The sequence below is a fragment of the Fusarium redolens genome (assembly GCF_020744475.1).
Source record: "Fusarium redolens strain MPI-CAGE-AT-0023 chromosome Unknown BKA55scaffold_7, whole genome shotgun sequence".
In the NCBI taxonomy this organism is placed as follows: Eukaryota; Fungi; Ascomycota; class Sordariomycetes; order Hypocreales; family Nectriaceae; genus Fusarium; species Fusarium redolens.
In genome coordinates, this window is record NW_025763670.1 from 1757728 (window position 1) to 1778992 (window position 21265).

General features: G+C 47.4%; 8 protein-coding genes across 8 annotated transcripts; 4 read left to right on the forward strand and 4 right to left on the reverse strand.

The window, feature by feature from the left end:
• Nucleotides 1-1089: 1089 nt before the first annotated feature.
• Nucleotides 1090-2308, reverse strand: BKA55DRAFT_614052 (uncharacterized protein; the record flags this gene model as incomplete). Its single annotated transcript, XM_046196690.1, has 3 exons — nucleotides 1757-2308; nucleotides 1543-1635; nucleotides 1090-1453 (listed from the first exon to the last, which is right to left on the reverse strand). Coding segments are annotated over exons 1-3 (933 nt in total), but the record flags the coding sequence as incomplete, so codon positions are not given.
• Nucleotides 2309-2972: 664 nt separating this feature from the next.
• BKA55DRAFT_353044 (uncharacterized protein) lies at nucleotides 2973-4612 on the forward strand. Its single transcript, XM_046185805.1, has 7 exons — nucleotides 2973-3116; nucleotides 3196-3704; nucleotides 3755-3799; nucleotides 3851-3941; nucleotides 3985-4243; nucleotides 4299-4407; nucleotides 4458-4612. Exons 1-7 carry the CDS (start codon nucleotides 3074-3076, stop codon nucleotides 4512-4514), a joined length of 1113 nt encoding a protein of 370 aa, XP_046050312.1. The 5' UTR covers nucleotides 2973-3073; the 3' UTR covers nucleotides 4515-4612.
• Nucleotides 4613-4960: 348 nt separating this feature from the next.
• On the reverse strand, nucleotides 4961-5631 carry BKA55DRAFT_510309 (acyl-CoA N-acyltransferase; the record flags this gene model as incomplete). Its single annotated transcript, XM_046187581.1, has 2 exons — nucleotides 4961-5479; nucleotides 5530-5631. 2 exons carry the CDS (start codon nucleotides 5629-5631, stop codon nucleotides 4961-4963), a joined length of 621 nt encoding a protein of 206 aa, XP_046050313.1.
• A 125-nt stretch (nucleotides 5632-5756) lies between these two features.
• Nucleotides 5757-8195, reverse strand: BKA55DRAFT_737801 (major facilitator superfamily domain-containing protein). The gene is made up of 7 exons (XM_046201373.1): nucleotides 7721-8195; nucleotides 7614-7671; nucleotides 7275-7561; nucleotides 6809-7222; nucleotides 6547-6758; nucleotides 6325-6496; nucleotides 5757-6273 (listed from the first exon to the last, which is right to left on the reverse strand). Exons 1-7 carry the CDS (start codon nucleotides 7877-7879, stop codon nucleotides 6037-6039), a joined length of 1539 nt encoding a protein of 512 aa, XP_046050314.1. The 5' UTR covers nucleotides 7880-8195; the 3' UTR covers nucleotides 5757-6036.
• A 343-nt stretch (nucleotides 8196-8538) lies between these two features.
• Nucleotides 8539-12502, forward strand: BKA55DRAFT_642952 (uncharacterized protein). The gene is made up of 11 exons (XM_046197165.1): nucleotides 8539-8952; nucleotides 9005-9363; nucleotides 9410-10350; nucleotides 10405-10868; nucleotides 10960-11003; nucleotides 11353-11407; nucleotides 11471-11656; nucleotides 11703-11868; nucleotides 11919-11939; nucleotides 11992-12118; nucleotides 12171-12502. Exons 1-11 carry the CDS (start codon nucleotides 8806-8808, stop codon nucleotides 12454-12456), a joined length of 2796 nt encoding a protein of 931 aa, XP_046050315.1. The 5' UTR covers nucleotides 8539-8805; the 3' UTR covers nucleotides 12457-12502.
• Nucleotides 12503-13274: 772 nt separating this feature from the next.
• On the reverse strand, nucleotides 13275-14584 carry BKA55DRAFT_593688 (uncharacterized protein; the record flags this gene model as incomplete). The annotated part of the gene is made up of 3 exons (XM_046195581.1): nucleotides 13275-14015; nucleotides 14066-14315; nucleotides 14364-14584. 3 exons carry the CDS (start codon nucleotides 14582-14584, stop codon nucleotides 13275-13277), a joined length of 1212 nt encoding a protein of 403 aa, XP_046050316.1.
• A 1603-nt stretch (nucleotides 14585-16187) lies between these two features.
• Nucleotides 16188-17594, forward strand: BKA55DRAFT_353093 (uncharacterized protein; the record flags this gene model as incomplete). Its single annotated transcript, XM_046185806.1, has 3 exons — nucleotides 16188-16337; nucleotides 16439-16726; nucleotides 16781-17594. The coding sequence occupies 3 exons, from the start codon at nucleotides 16188-16190 to the stop codon at nucleotides 17549-17551; spliced, it is 1209 nt and encodes a 402-aa protein (XP_046050317.1). The 3' UTR covers nucleotides 17552-17594.
• A 1256-nt stretch (nucleotides 17595-18850) lies between these two features.
• BKA55DRAFT_566929 (amino acid permease) lies at nucleotides 18851-21254 on the forward strand. Its single transcript, XM_046192676.1, has 11 exons — nucleotides 18851-19133; nucleotides 19180-19384; nucleotides 19432-19501; nucleotides 19550-19705; nucleotides 19753-19918; nucleotides 19965-20060; nucleotides 20109-20351; nucleotides 20401-20492; nucleotides 20541-20737; nucleotides 20803-20848; nucleotides 20895-21254. Exons 1-11 carry the CDS (start codon nucleotides 19045-19047, stop codon nucleotides 21080-21082), a joined length of 1548 nt encoding a protein of 515 aa, XP_046050318.1. The 5' UTR covers nucleotides 18851-19044; the 3' UTR covers nucleotides 21083-21254.
• The last annotated feature ends 11 nt before the right edge of the window (nucleotides 21255-21265 follow it).

The window sequence follows — 21265 nt, forward strand, 5'->3', positions numbered from 1 at the left end:
AGCCCGGAGATGACTCTACCGCCTTGCCGTCCAATTGCCGTCAAGAGTGACGCCTGGCAACTTGCCGTAGCCTGAGGGCTTAGGTATTGTCGTCAGCCTAAGCAAAATCAATAGACCACCGTTTTTACTACCATTTTTAGGACCTGTCACTTGGCTGCCTGCCTGGCAATTCCCTGGAAATTTGCCACCCAGCAACGTCTGCGAGCGACCCAAAGACAGAGCAAGGCTATGGTAGGACAAGAATGGATTCTTATCAAACATAATAAGGTCTCAGATGCTTCATGACGAAGATGATAACTGTAGCAATAAAGGTAGGCTTTGCCGCAATTTATTAAATTTCTGGCCGAAATCACCATATCCTGTCACCCATCGTTTCTCACGCATTGTAGAGAGGTGATATCCATTCTGATAACGTGACAGCGGCTTCCACTATGGACATGGGATAGTTTCTCCTTTTTTGTCTGGACTGTTTCCACATGAAGCCATGATACTAATGGCGGTGTCTGTTTCTTTGTCATTTGGCCATACCGGCTGAGCTTCAAGCCAAAGCAATGGAAAACTGAACTTACCAGGATGTGACTGTGATATGTCAGCCCGGGCCCCTACCGGAAGTCGTATTTTTCGCAACATTGGCATTGCTTGGGGCAACACGTCTTCAGCAGGCAACAGAGACTGCAGCACAGTCACATCTAGCTATTGGCCATCAGTTATATGGATTACCCGAGGTAACTATGCGAGCGGCTGGGCTTTGGTGATCGGAGTCCAGTCCGGGATTGCACGGCGCTTTGCTCTTGTGAATGGCTGCTCCTCGTCATCCTGCTTCTTGTCCCAGGTTTAGTGGAGTGATTGTTACACGTCAACATATTCGATGCGATTCTGCTATGCTATGCAAACGGAAAGAGAACGAATCGACTCATTTATTGGCTTTCAATGCTAAACTAAACACAAATGGTTGCATCAGACAAGAAGAGAACCTCAAAACATCCAACAATTAAACGTCGAGCCTAGGAAAACAGGAGCTCATGATACACACGTAGGTACCAGGTAGGTAGACTACTCATCAAGTTTATCCACCGCGAGGGGAGCCCATGGGGTGCCAGGATACAGGGCAGCCGGCCTGGTCCATTTGATCTGCCCATTCCACATGAATCGGATCCTTGGGGCAACGAGGCGGCCTGGGTCTGAGACCCAGTCAGCCTCCCACTCCGAGGGCTGTCCGAAGAAAATGAGCGCCGAGTTTGCTGCGAGGCCAAATAGAATGCTCAGCCTTTTTTTGATCACATCGCCAGAACGGCCACAGGCATCAAGGAGCTCCATATTCAGCGCGTCGGCGACTTCAGAGGCCATGGAGTCAATTCTCTTCTGCCGCGGGTCTTTCCCGTCAACAGGGAAACCGGTCGCAGGTACGTATTGCAATTTGTATAGAGGCATGAGCAACATGAAGAGAACCTCTCTCCAGACCGAAACTATGTCCTCGGCTGGGATTATGTCAGTAGAGCCCACTGCAGCCCTGCTATGGATGGTGAACTCACTCTCACCTACGTAGCGATTAGGGATGAGCTGAAAACAGCTTGAGACCTCAGGAGGCAACAGGCATTCTTCAATATCGCGAGTGGGATGCCCTGTGGCTGAGAGCTTATAATCACCGCACAGGACTTTGTTGTGAGTGGGATGCATTCGTTTGTAGAGGAGTCGGATGAGGAATGCCCAAATGGCGTAGTATCGGGTATCTCGGTCTGATATTAACTCAGACCACGTCTGACCTTCCGGGGGGTTGCCCGCAAGACGGATGAGTTCTTGATCATCGAACTTGGACCTCTCAATGGTTGGCATAATGGTAGGCTTGATGGCAGGATTTTGGCCGCCGTAAACAAGCTTCAGGGCAAGAAACTTGATAAAATGCTCGAACCCAACATTCTCATTCATTCCTTTGGGTCCCACGATCTCCCCGATACGCTCGTGCAACTTCCTGTGCGGCGATGTGATAGGGTTCGGGTCGTCATCCCAGTTCACTGTGGCCTGTCGAGGAATGGGAACATTTGTAGCTGAAGTTGTTTGTTTGGTAGAGGTTTCGGCAGCATCGGGGTTGTGATTGCTGCTTAGCCAGGCGAAGACAGAGGCTCCACGTGCCGTCCCTCTCGAAGCCAGGACGATGATTGCGATGGCGAGGGAAATCGTGCAGACCCCAACAGCCCAGCCGATGAAGAAAGATGCCGTAAATGAGAGAGCCATTTCTGCAGCGAAAAGCGTGGTAGCAGAATGTACATGCAAGAGTAAAAAAAAAGTGCTTGTTGTCGTTGTTGTTGGGACAAGGGAGTTGAAATACCCAAGTGAAAAGTGCGGGATGAGTTGATGTGGATGGGTGGGCACTGGCAATCAGGACTCAAGCTCCGTTGGTTGAAGTGAGCAAACCTGTCTAAATGACTACATTATCAATAATGCTCCCCTAGCGCAACATTGGCCATCCCGTCCGTAAGCAAACATGTTTTGAATAAAGAAACTGTGTTGCAGTGGAGTAGCGTGGCTGGCTTGGCTTGAGCCTGGATCAGCCCTCCCTCATGAACTCCAACAGATTCGAATCAGCTGCCCTCAGTGAGTGAGCTAGAGCGCGAACCCGAACCGCACATAATCAGACTACAAGTGTTTGGTACATATCTCTGAGATGCTTTAGTGAGGTTGGCACAAGCTTAAACATAATTCGTCCAACAAATGGCCCTACGCACAATCCCGCCAGCACCACTGGCTCTATTGCCGTTGTGACACTCCAGGCAAATTGTTGCACGGTAACCCTGGTGACAACTCATTTGTGGCACCTTTTCATAGGGAGCGGAAACGGGATATGGCGGCAGACGGAACGCGATGCCTCTTGAGTCTGTCGCCTCAGCTGGCGGTGGAAAGCAGGTTACAGGTGGCAGCGCACAAGGAATGAATTTCTTCTCCTTCCTCGACAGTCGCGGAGGTAATTAAAAGTCTCTCTCTTTCTCTGTATTCTCACTTGAATCTTTGCTGATTCCTCTATCAAACCAACCAACCAACCAACCAACCAACCAATCAATCAACCAACCTTATCGCCATGGCAGCAGACTTGGTGGTTGGCATCGACATTGGGATGACTGGTATGTATAGAACTGGTCAATTGATCCCCAAATCTGCGCCATCACTCCAACAAGATGGGCTGATGACAACTTTCAACAGGGACTGGAATCGCCCACAAATCGAAGTGGGATGGAAAACCAACAGCTTTGAGGTGGGGGAAAGACATAAAAATCCCCACCAGGTTGTTCTACTGTGACCGTCATCAGCCACCAAAGCTCGTTGGATGGGGACTAGAAGTCCCCGATGATTCTGCGAAGCCATTTACAACTCGAGAATGGTTCAAGGTAGACTTTGGAAACAAGGATGCCGACCAGACGCAGGTCGAGAGCCTCTACACCGATTTCCTTGGTTGTTTATACCAGGAACTGAGGTTCAGACAGTTTACACCAAAGATTCTAAGAGGAAAGTCCTTTGAAGAATCCACCATTAACTTTCTTTTCAGTGTTCCCGCCACATGGGACCCAGCTCTCGTGAGCAATTTCAAACAACTTATTTCTAACGCCGGGTTTGACCATGTTAAAGACCACACTATTCATGTGGCCATGACTGAGCCACAAGCGGTTGCTGCGTTCCAGATGTGCCGATCACAGTCGTCTGACCAAACCAAGGTTAGTGACCTCATAGCCCTCACAAAAAAACTCTGATGTTCAACCCACAGGACGGCGACAATGTCTTGATCGTCGACGCTGGCGGGGGCACTACTGTAAATACATCCTCAATGCCTGGTTGCATTTATTGCGCTAATTTACCCAAGGACTTTTGCTTGCTGAAGATCCAAGATAAATTCCATGGAACATCCGAGGTCCACAAATCATCTCAGGCTATCGAGATACAACCGGTATCTGGTATGTAGCTTTGTCCTGTGAAAACGTCGACTAATTTCCCCAGCTTGTGGAATTGGTTCCGTCAACATTGACAAGGACTTCGAAGACTTGGTGAAGGAACACGTTGAAAGTCACGGAGGAATTCTCACAAAATCCCCCGAACAAGTTGCTTGGCACGTACGAGATAGCGACGATTATCGAGATTGCAAGCACAAATTTGGGACCGAGGGCTTTGATGACTTGACATTTACAATCCCTTTCCAGAAGAGTAATCTAGGCGAACCAGCAAGCCTTCCCCGAATCGAGCCCTTCAGTCTAATTGCGTAAGAGTCCTCTCCACCAAAGCCTCGTCTGAATAGAATTCTGATTCATTTTGAGTACTACTATGGCGTCTCTATTCGACACACAGATTAATCGGATCAAGGAGGAAATAAAAGCCTTTTTGAAACAACTCGAGAAAAGAAGAGACACTGTAGACACCAGCCGTGTATGTTCCAGCCCTAATGTCTGTCTAAGCGCCGTGGCTGACTCACGCAGAATTATATCATAGCTGGCGGCTTGGGAAGTTCTCCCTACTTCAAGGACAGGCGATGAACGCCTTCCGTCCACCCGCCAGAGTGCTGTGCATGAATTGAGCTAGTTAAGATTGGAGGCATTTCGATCTCGCTCGGCCAATGGAGGCTAACCTGGTCAATGGAAGTCGTCTTCAAACAAGTGATGAGTCGACACCTATCGTCCATTTATCTATGGTACATGTCACGGCCCCTCCGATCATGCGTCGCTTATTCTTTACCGAAGATAACTTGGTGGAAAGTATATAGCTGGAGACTGTCGGAGAATTCGTCTCACCAGATTTTCAGTAGAGGTTTGGGTGGGAATTGAATGGTGGGATTGCCTGCAGGTTGTCTTTGTATATCTAGACCACTTTAGCCGTACCACGCGAGCCTCTTCAATCTGAAGTCCACCACGCTGCACATCTAATATCATTATTGTAGGGATTTCTCACACAGAAGAAGATAGTATGTAAGACTACATCCCAGTTAGAATTGGTCTTTCGGCTTTTTTTTTATGTCACTCACAAGATCGTGCCAAGCTACCCCAGCATATTCAGACTCGCTCTTCCCATAGTGCTCAAAGCCAAGCTTCTGATAATACGGGACAAGACGGTCGTACGTCAAGATCGATATACGATCCCCGGCATCGCATGCTTTAGTTCTTTCGATATAAGCGCGCATAATGGCCTTGCCTAGCCCGGCCCTCTGGTAATCGGGAGCGACAGCAAGAGCATGGAGAGCAATCGTTCTTCCATTCTTCTTGTGACCCACGGCGTAGTCACCTTGGGGGACTTGTTTCCAGTTGCGAGGGTAGTCCATGTCTTCATCTCTCACGGGTTTGTTGGTCGTTTTAGTGGAGATGACATGTGCGAGGAGCACGTCGTCACTGGATGTCGATTTCTCCACGAATGGGATGTCTTGAGGAATGGGAGATGGCAAGCTGGCGCCAGCGTGAAGGAAGAGGCCAATGCATATATCAGGACAGACTGTCAAGCGATACTCAATCTAAGATAAAGGTTAGATATATACCTCAGGCCTGTCATGGATATCACAACCTTTTCGCGAGTGGCGGCCTCGGCAGGAGGAAACGCGGCAGTTTCAACGGCCAGTGACCGCTCTAGGTCATTGATGTTGAGTTGTCGAGCATAAAGGGACATTTTGAAGATATAGAGGTAACTGGCTACTAGACTCAACGTGGAAACAAACTAAAGATAGGAATTGACTTCGTTATAAATACCTATCTAAGGATGGATGATGTTGAGAAACTTGGGCGTCAACGACAACGAGGCGGGGTTAGGTGGGGCTACAAAGTTGAACCAAGGGCGCGCATTGAAAGTGACGAGACTAGACTAGACTAGACTAACTTGGCTCTGTTGATTTCTAGTCTTCATTCCTATCATGAAAGGCTTTATCTTGAAGGCGGCAATGGAGGCTGTTTTCACTGTAGCTATCCCCAGGCCACCCATTATATTCTGCGGAAAAATGCATCGACCAGTTGAGAAGGAAATCAATACGATACAGCCCAATCTCATTATGTAATTCAATCAACATCTAAGGTACATTTAGTGCATATATCGCCAGGTTACAGCCTTATCTCCCTTGGCAGAAAGTTCCTCCTCAGAGATCGTCTCATGTTCACCAGCTGCCATTCTCCTGTCACGGCTCTTGTTGATACGGCTGTAGCTGAAGATCAAGATGAGAGCTGCAATGATACCTCCGCCAATGAAACCCAGTTCCAAAGCGTGACCTAAAATGTAGCGAGGCCCATCCTTTTGTCGGTAGAAGTTTGATGCCATAGCCTATGTTTGTGAGTGAGAAGAGCCTTGGTACCGGGAAAGGACTACACTTACACCGCCGAGATTTCCAACTCCAATCTGGATGGCCATTCCAACGCTGCGTTTGTAACTTCCTGACAGATTATTGGCCAGCCAAGTGATAACTCCAGGGAACGCAGGATAGATGGCGCATGCTGCGATGAAGACACCGGCGTAGACGACCTTGGGGTTGTGGGTAGAAATGCACCTGAGAAAGTTAGTATGAACTGAAGCAATGTGACTTGATGGGGAACTTGCATTGTAAAGCCAACAACCATGACGCAGAGGAAAGACACGATGAATGGACTTCTCTTGCCAACTCGGTCTGATGTCCAAGCGACGATCACAGCTAGGATAGCTGCAGTGATGTAGATAGGAACAGTCATAAGCTGGGCCTTGCTGGAACTGTAGCCAAGGTTGCGAATGATGGTGGGCAAGAAAAGGCTAATGCCGTATAGTGGGCAGACAATCTGTCATGGTTAGCATTACTCACGTTATGGCAGCTCATGTCTTGACTTACACCCCAGTAAACAAAGATGTTGACCCAAATCTGCCAATCTTTAAACGCGGCCCAGACATATTCCCACTTGAACTCGTCAGCCTGCGCAACACGAGACTGACTCTGCCCTGCAGCCTTCTGCTGGCCCTGATACTTGAGTCTGAATACGACGAAAGCGCGTTCTTCTTCTGTCAAGAAGCTTGCAGTCTCGGGGAAATCGTAAAGCGCCCAGAATGCAAAGATGGCAACAAGAACGGTAACGATTCCCTCGAGGATGAAGATCCAGCGCCATCCTTCGAGACCCCCAACACCGTCCATCTTTGCGATACCGAAGGCGAGAAGACCGCTGAATGCGCCGGCGATAGAAGCTGCAGAGAAGAAGAGGGCCTGTCGGAATTGAATTTCGTGACGACAATACCACATTGTAAGGTAGTACTAAGAACATGTTAGCTTACCAGCAGAGGTTGGAGAAGTGACGTAGACGTACAGCGACACCAGGAAAGAGACCAGCTTCAGTGACACCAAGAAAGATGCGCGCGATGAGAAGACCATGGTAATTCTGAACAATGCCCATGAGTGTCATCACAATACCCCATGCAACCATGATTGTAGGAAGCCAAACGCTTGGACGGAGTTTCTTGAGGAGTAGATTCGACGGGACTTCGAAGGCGGCGTATGTGAAGAAGAAGACGGTGAGACACCAGTTGTATTGGTCCGGGCTCATTTTGAGATCTTCCTGAAGACCCTCGATCTTTGCGTTTCCGATATTTCCTCCTGTATTAAAACGATCAGTTGGGTGCTGTCATGGGGTTCGTGGTAAACTTACGGTCAAGAAAAGAGAGGAGGTAAAGAAGTGCGAGCATGGGGATCAATCGCATGTCCATCTGAGACTCATTAGCGATAAGATGATAAATATTGGTATTTAGAACAAACCTTGCGAAGAATCTTCTTCTCGTCAAGATGAGAAAACGACTCGAGGGTTGTACCAGGTGCCGTAGCCATAGCATCAATACGATCAACCTGCCCTCTACCAGCAGCCTCGGCCTCAAAGACCTCGGCCTTCTCATTTGGGGGAGTGGAATAAGAAGTCATGATGATTGTGAGGAATAAAAAGCTGTGTCTCTGTTTTCGAAATGGCCAGAAAAGATGGGACGATCAGCGAACTTAAGTATGTCGCGTCACCCTTGTCTTCCCCATGATTTCCCCCGCAATATCTAATGTTGCTGATCTTGAGTGATGGGATCGTAAGAGGCTTGGGAGGGGCGGAACAGGACTAACGGTAGAGGCGGAAAACGCTTATCTGGAATAAGAAACTGAGAAACAGGTCGTGGTCTTGTCTTGCGGGGAATTGGGTTTGAATCGGATCCGATGGTCGTGTTGAATGAGCGAGTCATTCTTGATAATGGTTCGATTATCGGTTATGGATCTCAGATCAATCTGTTACAACGATGAAATGATACCCTTTACCAGATGCCGTATACATCTCCACAGCTATTACCCATTTCTGGCGGTTTCAAGTCCCAATTGCTCTCAAAGGCAGATTTCAACAATGCAACAGCTTGTACGTCATAACAAAGAGTGTCATGCCCTCGGTTCCGAAGATCCCTGTCAGCACATGGCTCCCGTTTCTCGCCAGTGATCAGCGTTACCTAACAAAATGTGGCGGCGCCCGTTACAAACAAGACAGACGAAATAACAAGAGTTTCCCCAAAATTAAGCTTTCAACCGTAATTTCACCCTCTCCCCCTTTTACCAATCGGGCTTTGCACAAGTCATCTCGAAAGTGGTGGAAAATGTGACCATCAACCGTCAAAACGGTCTAACCTTGAATGTCAACCCCAGGCTAAAGCTGAACTGGGGGATCTGCATTACCCCGCATCATCTGATGAAAGACTTCCTTGTTCTTCTCCTAAATAAAGTGGACTCGTTTCATTCCCAACGAACAACATCCGGATCCGAAATTCACTCCTGAACTGCGAATTGATACCAGTGCAACACTCAGCTATAGTGGATCCGATATGCCAACGGGTCTCGTTACACGTCGTACTCAGTTCTCCAGCTGCGATGAGTGTCGTAGATCGCGCGTGGCTTGTGATGCCCAGAGCAGCGAAGGGACCTCTTCGTGTACACGCTGTCGGAACCGTCACCATGCGTGCACCTTCAAGGTATGTAACTACGGTTTCGGACTTGCCAACAGATGATTAAGTTCTTGAATAGTGGCTTCAGAATGCCAAGACAAGCAATGGAGGCGCGAAGTGTAGGTCGCGTCGAGGGACAACACGGCCTACAAGTGACACATCATCAACACGCGGCAGTCGAGTCACGGATGCATCCCATGAGCCGGGGTTTGATCAAGGTCCTGCAAATGACCTAGACCATGATACATACAGAGATAGCTCAACTGTATCGGCAATGCCTGAGTCGGCATCTTTGCCATGGTGTCCAAGTCCGATAAGAAATCCGGAGGAGAGTGTCAACATGGAAAATGTGGACTCTAGATGGCTCGATACTCTCTACAGAGAAGGCTTCGAGGCGGTCTTTGGTTCTTGGATGGGAAGATATGCTTGTCCTTTCTTGTACGTGCTAGCCAAGCGTCTCTACCACTTATGCTTACATGAACAGGTTCGGTCACAATCTAGCAGACAAATACGTCAGTATATCTGACCTCTGTCGCCATCTTGATGGATGCATAGTAGATGCTGGCGACAGTCAACTAGTCGGTCGAAATAGAGACATTGAACAGTCTCTACAGAGCACTGTTTCTGCATTCGCGGCACGATGGCTCCCTGTTACATCTCCAGAGCCAAATTCCAACGAGGATCACTGCAGTCTTGTTCAGACTCTCTGGAGGCATGCTCGAAGAGATATGCTACGTGTCATCAACAGACCGTCTTATCGATCTATGCTGTCTCTACTTCTGTTCGCTCTAACACCAATACCTGAGGGTATTTCAGAGGAGGAGGAGACGGATGGGATATCTGGTCAGGCTTGTGTTCATGCAGCGTTGCAGCAGATACAAACCCTGCGTGCACGTCAGAGAAACCTGCAGTTCAGTGGTTCCAAAGTTTCTCCATCTCTCAAGTCACAAGCCATCGTCACAACGCCAGAGTCAATCGAAACATCAGGCTTCATAAACGCCGAAAGTATTGTATACTGGGCAGCCTTGACATTCGACACCTCTGCATCTCTCACCCTCAACTGCCGCTCCCTTCTATCTTCGGGTCTCTTTGGCTTCGAGTCTGAACTCCCCTGGCGTCTCGTCAAAACCTGTGCCAAGATGTTCGACGAGAACGCCCGCCAGTGGAAACAAGGGAGCTCAGACATGACAGACGAAAGGGCGAATCAAATCATTGCTGCTGGGGCTTCTTGGAAACTTCTTGGATGGAAGGTAACTGCCATATTCAAAGAAGCTCTGAGAGATGGCCATGAGGAGTCAGAAGTTCGAAGAGCATACCTGGCTGTGGTAGACTCTGTTAAACAATTTGGGATCATTTATCGTCCGCTTTTGGATGAATGCCATAAACGCATGCCTTTCCTTGGGCAGCAGACAAAGCTTCGATGGTGTAAGACCAACACGATACCCTACGACAAAGAACTCCCGCTGACTAACATTCTAGTTTCTCTTATGCTTCACTACCATCTCAGCATTCTTATGCTAGTAGACATTATCGAAGCAACAGACCGCCAAGACCTTCTCCCAGATATAACCGACATATGCATCGATGCTGAAAACACAGTGATGAATACCCTAGCATTCGGTTTGCACAACACATTCACGCTAAAACGACCTCGCGATTCATTCGAAGGCGATGATCTGAGTAGGAGACAAACGGTATTTACAGTACCGATCGTTTCTATTGATCCGTATCCGCATCATGCCGTCGCTGGCGTACAGCTACTTAGGAAAGCTATTGATCGCGACTTCGGCATTGGTAAAATCACCGAAGAAACTTATCAGAGTTTGTTATCTACGTTGGAGAGGACGTTGAAGCATTTGCCGCAGAGCTCAAAGTCTGTGCAGGCAGCCATAGCAAAGTTCTCAACAGCGGCTGATGAAAATAGTGCACATCCTAGTATTTTAGTCTAAATGCCAAGAGTTCCCATCGGCCGACTCAAAATGCAAGCCCTTTGTTTGAGTGATACTAATAGCCTGCTATCTACGATTGCAATAGGTGTTTGGTTTGAATGCACATACCGACGCCATGGACTTGGCGCTGTAACTTTCCGCGGTGCGGAACAAGTAATCAGATTACCCCAACTCAAGCGAATCCAGCCGCTGACCTCAGAGACAATTTTCGGTTACGATTACCCTGATTTTGTCTCGGATCCGATGACGACGTTCGTGGGACTGAAATGGAGTGGAGATATTCGCCACTCACTAAGTTAGCTTCTGGGGTATCATGGACCGGATCCGAAATGATGACGATCATTTGCTGAGCAAGATCTGCGGGAGAGTATCTTTCTTGCTTCTATTTCAACTTCTTCTCCTCAGCCGGATAGATCCAAGTTTTCAAACAATTTGATTTTCTCGATATTGTCAATATGGTTCTTACAGTAACTCCTAGGACGTCGGTCACTTTGATCGGAGCGGGCACTCAAGGAAGACGCCTGGCATTCATGGTATGTATCACCTCATCAATTCTCTTGTTCTTCATAAGTTCCTTGCTAACAACCACGTCTCAGTGGTCTAGTAGAGGAAATGATGTCCATCTAGTCGACGGCCAAGAAGCCCAACTTCAAGCCAGTATCAAAGCCATTGAGGAGTTTCGACAAAGTTCAAACAAAAGAAATGCTTCCTGGGGAAGAATCATCACTCATTCTCCTGAGAGCTTGCGCGAGGCTCTTCAAGCTGCGTCGTTGGTAGTCGAGGTAAGCAAACCTAACATTAAAAAATGGCTAAAGGCTGACTGAAAAGTGTGTACCCGAGCAAATCGAGCTCAAGACGAAAGTCATCTCGGAGCTTGATGCACTGGCTCCAAGGGATACTATCATTGCGTCAAACTCTAGCAGTTACTCCTGTTCGGAGATATTAAACGGACTTAATTTGAGAAACGAGAGCCGTTTCTTGAGTGCTCATTCTTGTGAGTGGAAACAGGCCAGCAAAATACCTGTACTAACTGAAAGGCAACAGACTGGCCACCTGAGACACCGGGTAAGAATCACAAGTCTGGTAATTCGCTAAATATGCTGCTAACAAAGACTAGAAATCGAGATCATGGGTCATGAAACTACCAATCCTTCATACATCACATTGATGATGGAGCAGTGCAAAGCCCACGGCTTCTCACCATTTCATGTGAAGTCACCATCAATGGGGTACATCTACAACAGGTAATTTCTCCCAAAGACTCGCTTTTTACAGCGACTAATTCAATCCCATCAGAATATGGGCAGCTATCAAAAGAGAAGCTCTCCTCGCAGCATCAGAAGGCGCCGCAACACCAGAAGAAATCGACGATATTTTCAAAGGAGTATTGAAAACACCCAAAGGGCCTTTTGAGCAGATGGATGTTGTCGGTTTAGATGTTGTTCTTGATATTGAACAGCATTATGCTGATGCGAGGGGAAATATTCCTAGTGCACCCCGGGAATATTTGCAGAAGTTTTTGGATGAAGGTAATCTAGGCGTTAAGAGCGGACGAGGATTTTATGACTACGGGAAATCTTAGATGGCTTAGGAGTTCAATAGACGTGAATCAGAGATTTCGATATTTCCGAACAACAAAGTTGTACAAATCCATGCAAGGTTGAATAACGCCGAGCCGGCCGTTTTCATCCGAGAACAAAGGAAACTAGGAAGTATTCCTCCGAGCAAATAAACCCAAAAGCCCGAACTTCGCTATGTATAAGATGTCATATATAGGGCCAGGTTGTAAAAGCCACGGCGGCTTGGTAACATTCGCTGAATGCAGGGGAAAGCCACAGGGGTAGCGAATACCACCCTCAAGGTTTTCGCGTGGAAAGGGTTGCATCAGCCCGTGATCTCTTTCGGGATTGAAAATGGCATGATGCAACAGAAATGCTGGGGTATGACAGCACGTGCCAAGAATCAGTTGGCAGTTTTCTCGACAATAAATGATGTGGGGTTACACCAAGAACTGCTTGTGGAAGATGCCCCGGCAAGCGAACTTATCAGGGGCAACAGAGTGAACCCCTGGGGCTGGAACCTGAATGACCGTCGCTTGTAAGCTTACCCGGTGCCAAGCGACGGTTGTACGATCATACCACCATATCCTGTTCCTGGGATGCTTCTCCAAAGTTGGCCGTAAAACCCAAGAACCCGTCTTAGGTGGGATTGATGTTACGGGAAGATGAGGATCAAGATCTCACGGAAACGTGGATGAACTACTGGGGTCAGGACGTAACCCAGAAGACGATCACAGATAAAAGTCAATCGATAACATTAAAGTCTATTTGTCTAATAATTAAAACGCTTAGCGGATGAAGACGAATACGCTCTATGTACAAGATATCATTCTGCTCTCATTTACAGGTAGACGTAGCAGAAAGGTCCAGAAAGCGTGCTCATAAGATCCTTGATCTGTCGCTCAGGTCCAACCCAACCAATGTTGACATAATCATCAAGCGTAGTCTCAGCACTAGGAGGCATGTTGAGGAAAGTGTTTGTGCCCTGAACTGCATTCTTGCCGTTAACACGCTCCTTGGGGTTTAGCATCTGCCAGATCCACCAGACACGGTCAATCATAGAGTGGTGCAGGTAGAAAGCAGGATCGCCGGGAGAAGTGAAGACATCTCGACCAGGATCACCGCCGAGAGAGTAGTGGCCACCTCCGTGAATACCGATGTCACCGGTGCCAGGAACACCCTGCATCTGCATCTGGAAGTCCAGAACAGTCTTGGGCTTGAGGATGTTGTTGAGGATAGAAGTAGCGTTGGCGAAGCGCTTGTTAACGGCGTCGCTAAGATCACGCTTCAGGCAGCGGGGGTTGTAGTCCAGAGGGTTGGGGTTGGTAGCGACACCACCGCCGGGAAGGTCAAGGGCAGCAGGGCCGAGATTGACCTTCATGTCCTTGAAAGGACCGGACTTGACACAACCGCCGCCAGAGCCAGCGGGGAGGTAGACGGGAGGAAGACCGCTTGAGGCGCCGAGGATGATATCGGGCTCGTTGGGGATGAATTCCCCGTCACCGGAGAGGGACAAGTCACTGCCATCGAAGACGGGAGACTTATTGAGGCCGCTGAGGGCAGTAAGAGCCCAGTCCCAGTACTTCCAGAATGTTAGTGAGAGCAATTTAGTAGTATGATGAGTATACTTACAGGCTGAGTTCCCTTGTAGCCACACTCATTTCGAAGAGCCTCCTCATAGAGCCAAGTAAAGTATCGGTGCCATGTGAGGAAGTTTCCAGTGTAGTGGATCATCTGAGTCTGGTTCAGATGAACAGCAACCCAGTCATCGAAACGCGTCTTAGCACCAGCGGCGAATGACGCAGGAGACTTGGAAGGCTTGGACTGGAGACACTTGACAGCGTCAATGTAAGACTTCTTCTCTGTCTTGGAGAGGGTGCCCCTGTAGCAAATGTTAGAGGAAGTGCTGTGGGAAAGACAAGGATCTTACCATTCTCGTCGAACACGGACGTTGCTCCAATTGCAGGTACTGGCACGCTTGGTCTTATCCCCAGCGAGTTCCTGAGCAGTCTCGTATGCAGAAGCAGCGAGATCAGCGAGCTCATCGATGTTGGTGACCTCGGGTGCAGAGGAGTCAATGGTGGTGGCTTGGGGGGCAGCCAAAACGCCAGCGGCGTTGAGTGCCAGGAGGGAGATGAAACCAGCACGCATGATGGCAACCTTGACAAGAGAAAGAAGGGACGAAAGAAAGGGCAGGGATCTTCTTTGCAGCACCGGTGTTTGGCTTGAAGGACCAGTGAGTGAAAACTGTCTTGGATGCAGAAAGGTGATGAGCTATATACTACTGTATCATCCCCTTGGACATTTCCCCTTCTCCTGCATTTCAAGGTCAAGGGTCACGCATAATCGTTCAGGGCCAATCCATGGATCTTGACCTAGGGCCTCTCAATTGGAGTAAGTACGCTTACATCTCTAATGGGAATATACGCCGAGACGAACGCAGGGTCATTGACTAAAATGCTAGAACCAACGGTAGAAGAGAACTTTTATGTGGACTCGTAAAAGCCCGTCCCTTGTTGCCGAGGCGGAGGGGTTCGGTTCGTTAGGCCAGATAAGTTATAGCTTAGATCTAATCCGATTTAGGGATCCTCAGCGGGTTTGCATTAGCATTGGAATTACAGGGGTGGACCAACTACGCCACCGGACGATTCTTAATTCAGGGGAATAGAGTGCTTACGGTAGGTCTTCTCTGGCGAAATGCATGATTCTACAGCTGAAGATATATGCAAGCTATGAACCAACGTTCTCGTCACATTCCAGAGCCCTGGATTGCAGGGGACTATGAGATGCTGGAGTAATAGCGTAGGTGAACGCTAAATTGACGCATTGACGCCGGGAGAAACTAGGGTTGATGATCCGGAACAGTTCCGTGCTAAGATGAGTGGAGTTTTTGGATCCATAACATCTCGGGCACGAACATTGACATTCCCGTTAGTGACGGGACAAAGATTCGTGTTTTGACTACTTTTCTCCGGCGACTAGATTGTTGCTGATCGTCATGTCGATCTCCCTCGCGAATCACTCGATGTCACCCAGATGTTTCACTTTGAGGAGAGATGATAATCCTCCCATTTTCGATTGCGGAGTTACATTCAAGTACATAGTCAATTAGACAAAATCGCGTAATAGAGATGCGTATCACATATAATACATTCAGGTCGAGATAACCTCGCTCACCTCGTCAGGTGGGCCGCCAAGACCTGCACCGCATTGGTCGTTATGGATATTACTCGACCTTCTCTATTAGCCTCGGCTATAACCTGAATACAGAACAAGAGCGAGACCTGAGCGTTTCATAAGTCCTTTATCCAGAGTACCTGCATATGTGTCAATCCAATCTGGGCAAGGCTAATCACCACCAGCCAGGGTTAGACTCCCCGTTAGGGAACTCGTATGATACACCTGAACGTCGGAGTCACAGTGGCAATACAAGGGTTTTCTTTAGATCAAAAAGATGTGTAGAATCTTTGATTAAACCTGGTAGTTCATCCGCGTCAAGGCAATGACAGATGCCTTCTAGTGGACTCACAACCGAGGCATTATGCATACTCTTTGACTTGATTTCCTGGTCAGTGGAAATTTTGTGTTCTAGCTCATAAAACACCCTGTCGAAAACGTGGTACGCAGAAAGTAAAGGATCGATAGGGAACCCCCTGGCTCCCCCCTCTCTCATGCGTGTTTCTTTTCTTATTATCCTGCCCCTTCTCCATCGTCCCAAGTTCTTGGGTCTTTGTACATCCTTCCCTCGTCCACCATGGATCCCGTTGAGCTTCCTTCGAATCCCGACGAGAATGGAGCGGTCGATATTCTTGCTTCTACGGTTCTAGTGATTACCTTGGCGAGTATTGTTGTTTTGGCTCGCGTTTATGTGCGGTTGTTTATGATTCGCAACATTGGTTGGGATGTAAGTTGCACCAGTACCTCATCTCGTTTATTTTCATCCTTTTTTCATTCACGCTCCTTTTTTTTCCCAGTTCCTGAATCTTTCTAATCATCTGCGCTTAGGATGCATTCATGATATTCACCATCGCACTGTCCTGGGCAGGTCAAGGTGTAATCTTTGCCCAGCTTGCTTACGGCGGTGGAAAGCATATTGGCGATGTTGACCCAGATGTCTACATGACAGGAATGAAGTTGAACTTCATAAGTCAACCCATCTTCTTGATAGCAATTTGTGTAGTCAAACTGTCTGTCGGATGCGCCTTGCTACGAATTGCTTCCACCAAGTTCTACAAATGGTTGATTCTCTCGATTATGATCTTCATGTCAATCTACACCATTGGGTGTTTCTTTGTAAGTTATGCGACGCTGACCTTCATTTCAGACGACTAATACTTGCTGCTGTAGACTGTCATCTTCCAATGTACTGACATACGCGTCCTCTGGGATCCAACCGTACCCTCGAAATGCTGGTCACAAAAGACATTACAAACACTTTCGTACACAAACTCGGCGTTCAATATCTTGACTGATCTTCTCTTCGCCATTATCATCCCAACACCCATGCTTTGGAAGCTCAACGTGCACTTCCGCACACGGATAACACTTATCGGCATTCTTGGTCTTGGCGTCTTTGCCTGCGCCGCTGCCTTTACAAAGCTTGGATACGTCACCAATTACGGTAAACTGGGTGACTGGCTATGGGACTCTCGCAACATCACCATCTGGACCAGCGTCGAGCTCAACGTCGGTATCATCGCTGGTAGTCTACCCTGTCTGCGGCCTTTATTCCGAAGCTTCCTCGGCAGCACCTATGGCAAGAACTCCAAGAAGACACCAACGACAGGCAATACAAACTACGGTCGTGGTACTCTACGAAGCGGCACAATGCGCAGTGGCAAAAACTGGCATGTCTTGTCCAGTGGTAAAAGGGGCGATGATGAGACGAGCAGTCAAAAGGCCATCAATATCGGTCAACAGGAGTATGAACTTCGAGATAGGATAGCAAGTCCGTCTGGAGTGATGAACAAGACGACGGTACAGACTGAGATCGAGGGGAGGTCAAGTGATGAGAGTGCTGGTAATGCAGGATACAGGGGCCAGTATCATAGTGGTATCACAAAGACTATGATAACGACAGTCGAAGTTACCAAGACGGACTCTTCATCGAGTCAATGATGTATTATTTCCTATTCTCTATAGCTTTAATTTAATTACGCGCATAAGTAGTGATAAAGATCAAATTATGAGTCTTCAGTTGACAATGACGAATGGCAATCTCATATCAGTGGAGATATACCCATAAGGCCGAAAGAATCCAGAAATCGTAATTGAACAACTGCTGTTGATTTTCTATCCTTATTTGGCTTTAGCATCCAGGATATATGCTGGCGTTGAGATGGCTCTTTTGGGCTTTCCCTGGATGTTGTTCCCTTCTGTCGAGTCAAGTGATTAAAAAAGTCCAAGCTGGGAGATCCCAAGAGGTTCAAGGAGCTTGGTAGAGAATAAATATTCCTCTTGACTTCAAACTTCCAGAATGTTTAGGTTTAAGTTGATTTTGTGCAAACCCTATCAATATATCTGCAAAATAGATCTTGACATGTCGGTTTGGAAGTCTCATCCTAATAGCCAATTATTGTACGCAAATAGACTCTATCTCCGTGGATGCATTTCTCTTTATATTTTTTAAAAGATGTTTTTCCTCATAGTTAAGGAGAATGAGATCACATTCTAAGAAGTATCTGTTCTACCTGCTACCACTACCCAGCACCTTGCTTACTTCGAATTCTCAATCGGTTGTTTTGGGTTGAGCAGCATTTACGCTGTAGCAATTGGTCAGGCGTTATGGTATATTATCTAAATAGGGAGCTAGATGTGTTATTTGCAGTTGAGACCTGTGGCTAAGAGCATATAATCACCACACAGAACTTGGTCCCGGGCTGAGTGCTTAATGTTGAGCGCTGCTGAATAACACGTTGAGAGTTTTGGTTGAAATCTTTGACAGGAAGAAACACAACCGGGGTGTGTTCTATACCAAGACTTTAACAATACTAAGCAGCGAGCCATGTTTATCTTGCACTATTATTTCAAAAGAACAATGACCTCGGCAGCTTGCGTACGTCAATGTTGATGGTGGCTGATGAGGATGTTTCCGTCTTACCCTGCACTATGTCGAACGAACCAATCAGAGACTTGACAACAAATGTATGCTATTCTTTCAAGAAGTACCATATACTGAGCACTATCCTTAGGAATACTAATCTACATCTTATCAATATCAATTGGAATTCCTTCTCCTATCATCACCCCATCCTCTCCTTTTCAACCCCCCTTTCAAGCCATGATCCGATTCTAGAACAAGGGTGTCCCGTTATCTCGCAGCCTTATCTGCCGAGAAATATGGGACAATGGAACCCAAAAATACGCCTCGAGCCAGTTTTCCTAAGCTATTGTTTACCGTTTTCGGTCTAGCCCATCATTTGATCAATTTCCCCCGCAACGCGGAGGCGGAGAGCTCATTACCCGCTGATTGGACGCCCGTCGCGAGTAAGTCACCGACCAACGCGCGATAAGACCGACGTTCAGCTTTTTATATCTGGTCTGGGGTAAAAGCTTAAACCTCAACTCTGTTTCCTTTCGTCTATAGTCTTCCGCAATTGATTGTGGCAAGTATGACGAGCGATGCACCGGCCCAGGAGGGTCACCTCCAGAAGAGGTTCTCAAAGATCACTATGATCGGCATGGCTTTTGCCATTCTCAAGTAAGGAGTACCGTCGCGTCGCATGAAAGTCGCTAATTGAGTACAGTACATGGATTTCTCTAGCTGGATCAATAGGTTTGGTGATGCCATCGGGCGGTTCTGTTAGTTTCGTCTACGGCTTTATTTTCTGCGTTCTTTGTAATATTTGCTTGGCTGCCAGTGTTGGAGAATTGGCGTCTCTGTATCCTACAGCTGGAGGACAATATCACTATTCCTTTGCTCTTTCATCCAAGAAATGGAAGGGCATCAATGTAAGATCTACCAGTACTACTCTATTGCAGAATTCTAATTGCAACAGAGCTTCCTCGTTGGATGGACAAATATTGCTGGCTGGTTGACTCTCAACACAACTGCAGCTTACTTCGGAGGTATATATAATTATTATTACCAAGAAAACAATTGCTTACAGATTATAGCTCGATTCCTTGCTGCAGCTGCTGTCGCTGGCTCCGGAGGTAGCTACGAAATCACCCAATGGGGCACGTACTTGATGTTTGTCGCTGTGTCTATCGTTGGCGTGTTCTTGAACATCTTTGCTTATCCCATCCTAAATCGATGGAACGAGGGCGCTTGTAAGTCGAGATACGGCCACCCTACTATTTAAACTGACTTTTCTTAGTGTACTGGTCTTTGCTCAGCGTCATCGTGATCAGTATCGTCCTTCTCGCTACCTCTCCAAAGACGGACGCCGAGTTCGTCTTCACCAACTTCTCTAATACTACTGGCTGGAGTGATGGCACGGCCTGGATGCTTGGACTGCTACAGTCAGCTTTGAGTTTCATTGGGTAAGTACGACACTGATTTATACCAAGCATAGCTAACATGTTGCAGTTGGGATGCTGTAGCACACATGACTGAAGAAATGCCTCGACCATCCAAGGATGCCCCTCAAGCTATGGTTGCTGCAGTCCTCGTCGGAGGTACAACGTAAGTTTTTAACAGTCTCTGCAAAATCCCTAATCTGACTGTCCTCAGAGGAATCTTCTTCATCATCGTCATGCTCTTTTGTTTCGTCGATCTTGATCTGCTCCTTGCATCGCCTACACAAAGCCCCCTTACCGAGATGATACTACAAGCGACAAAAAGCCGCGCTGCTGCAACTGTGCTCACTGTTGCCGTTGCCTTGTGTTTTGTAAACGGTGCAAATGGCTGTGTTACCTCTGGCAGTCGTCTTATCTGGGCTATGGCACGAGATGGGGGTACCCCCTTTTCCCGATAGTAAGCTTTATCTCTTCACTCTCTGCTAAACATTGCTAACATGGTGAAGTCTCTCGCATCTACATCCAAAGCTCAACGTGCCTGTTCGAGCCATTGTCGTGCAAGCTGTTTTCAACCTTCTGTTCGGACTTCTTTACTTGGGTATGTTTCTACTGCACCATTTACTTCTTACCACTAATGTGCCCAAAGGTCCCGAGGTTGCATTCAACGCTTACATCGCAAGCTGCACGCTGTTCCTCAATCTCTCATACGCAGCACCTGTGCTTATCCTCCTAATTCGAGGTCGACAAATGGTGCTTTCGCAGCCTCCCGAGTTTTCTCTCGGTCGTGTCAAAGGCTACATCGCAAACTATACTGCAGTTATCTTTGTAGCTGTCACCTCTGTTGTAAGTTTTGCCATTTCTGACAAACCTAAAGTCAACTTAGACCGATGCTGATAATTCCCCAATAGTTCTTTTGCTTTCCTCCTGCAATTCCCATCAATGTATCAACCATGAGTAAGTAAATCTGGTCAACAAGTCAGTCAGAACCTAACGGATTTAGACTACGTGACTGCAGTATTGGGCATCTTTATCGTCTTTGTGACAGCTCTATGGCTGGGAAAGAGAAAGTCTTACGAAGGTCCCAAGCTTGCGTGCATTCTGGGGGAAGAATTGCCCGTGACAGATATAGTGTCACAGAAGGGCCCCAAAGAAATTTCCTCTAGCTCAACCTCGAAGCAAGATGAATAATCGTATTTCATGGGATTACTATATAGCGATACTAGGATATTGTGTAGCGATCTGAGGGATTGGTATTTGTTTAGTTAAGTAGCATGGAATTTGTCATTCTATCAAAAGCTGTATCTTGCTCGAGGCTATCGCGACATGGGCAGATTGTAATAATTTACTTCGTCATTCTGAGACATAAGATGA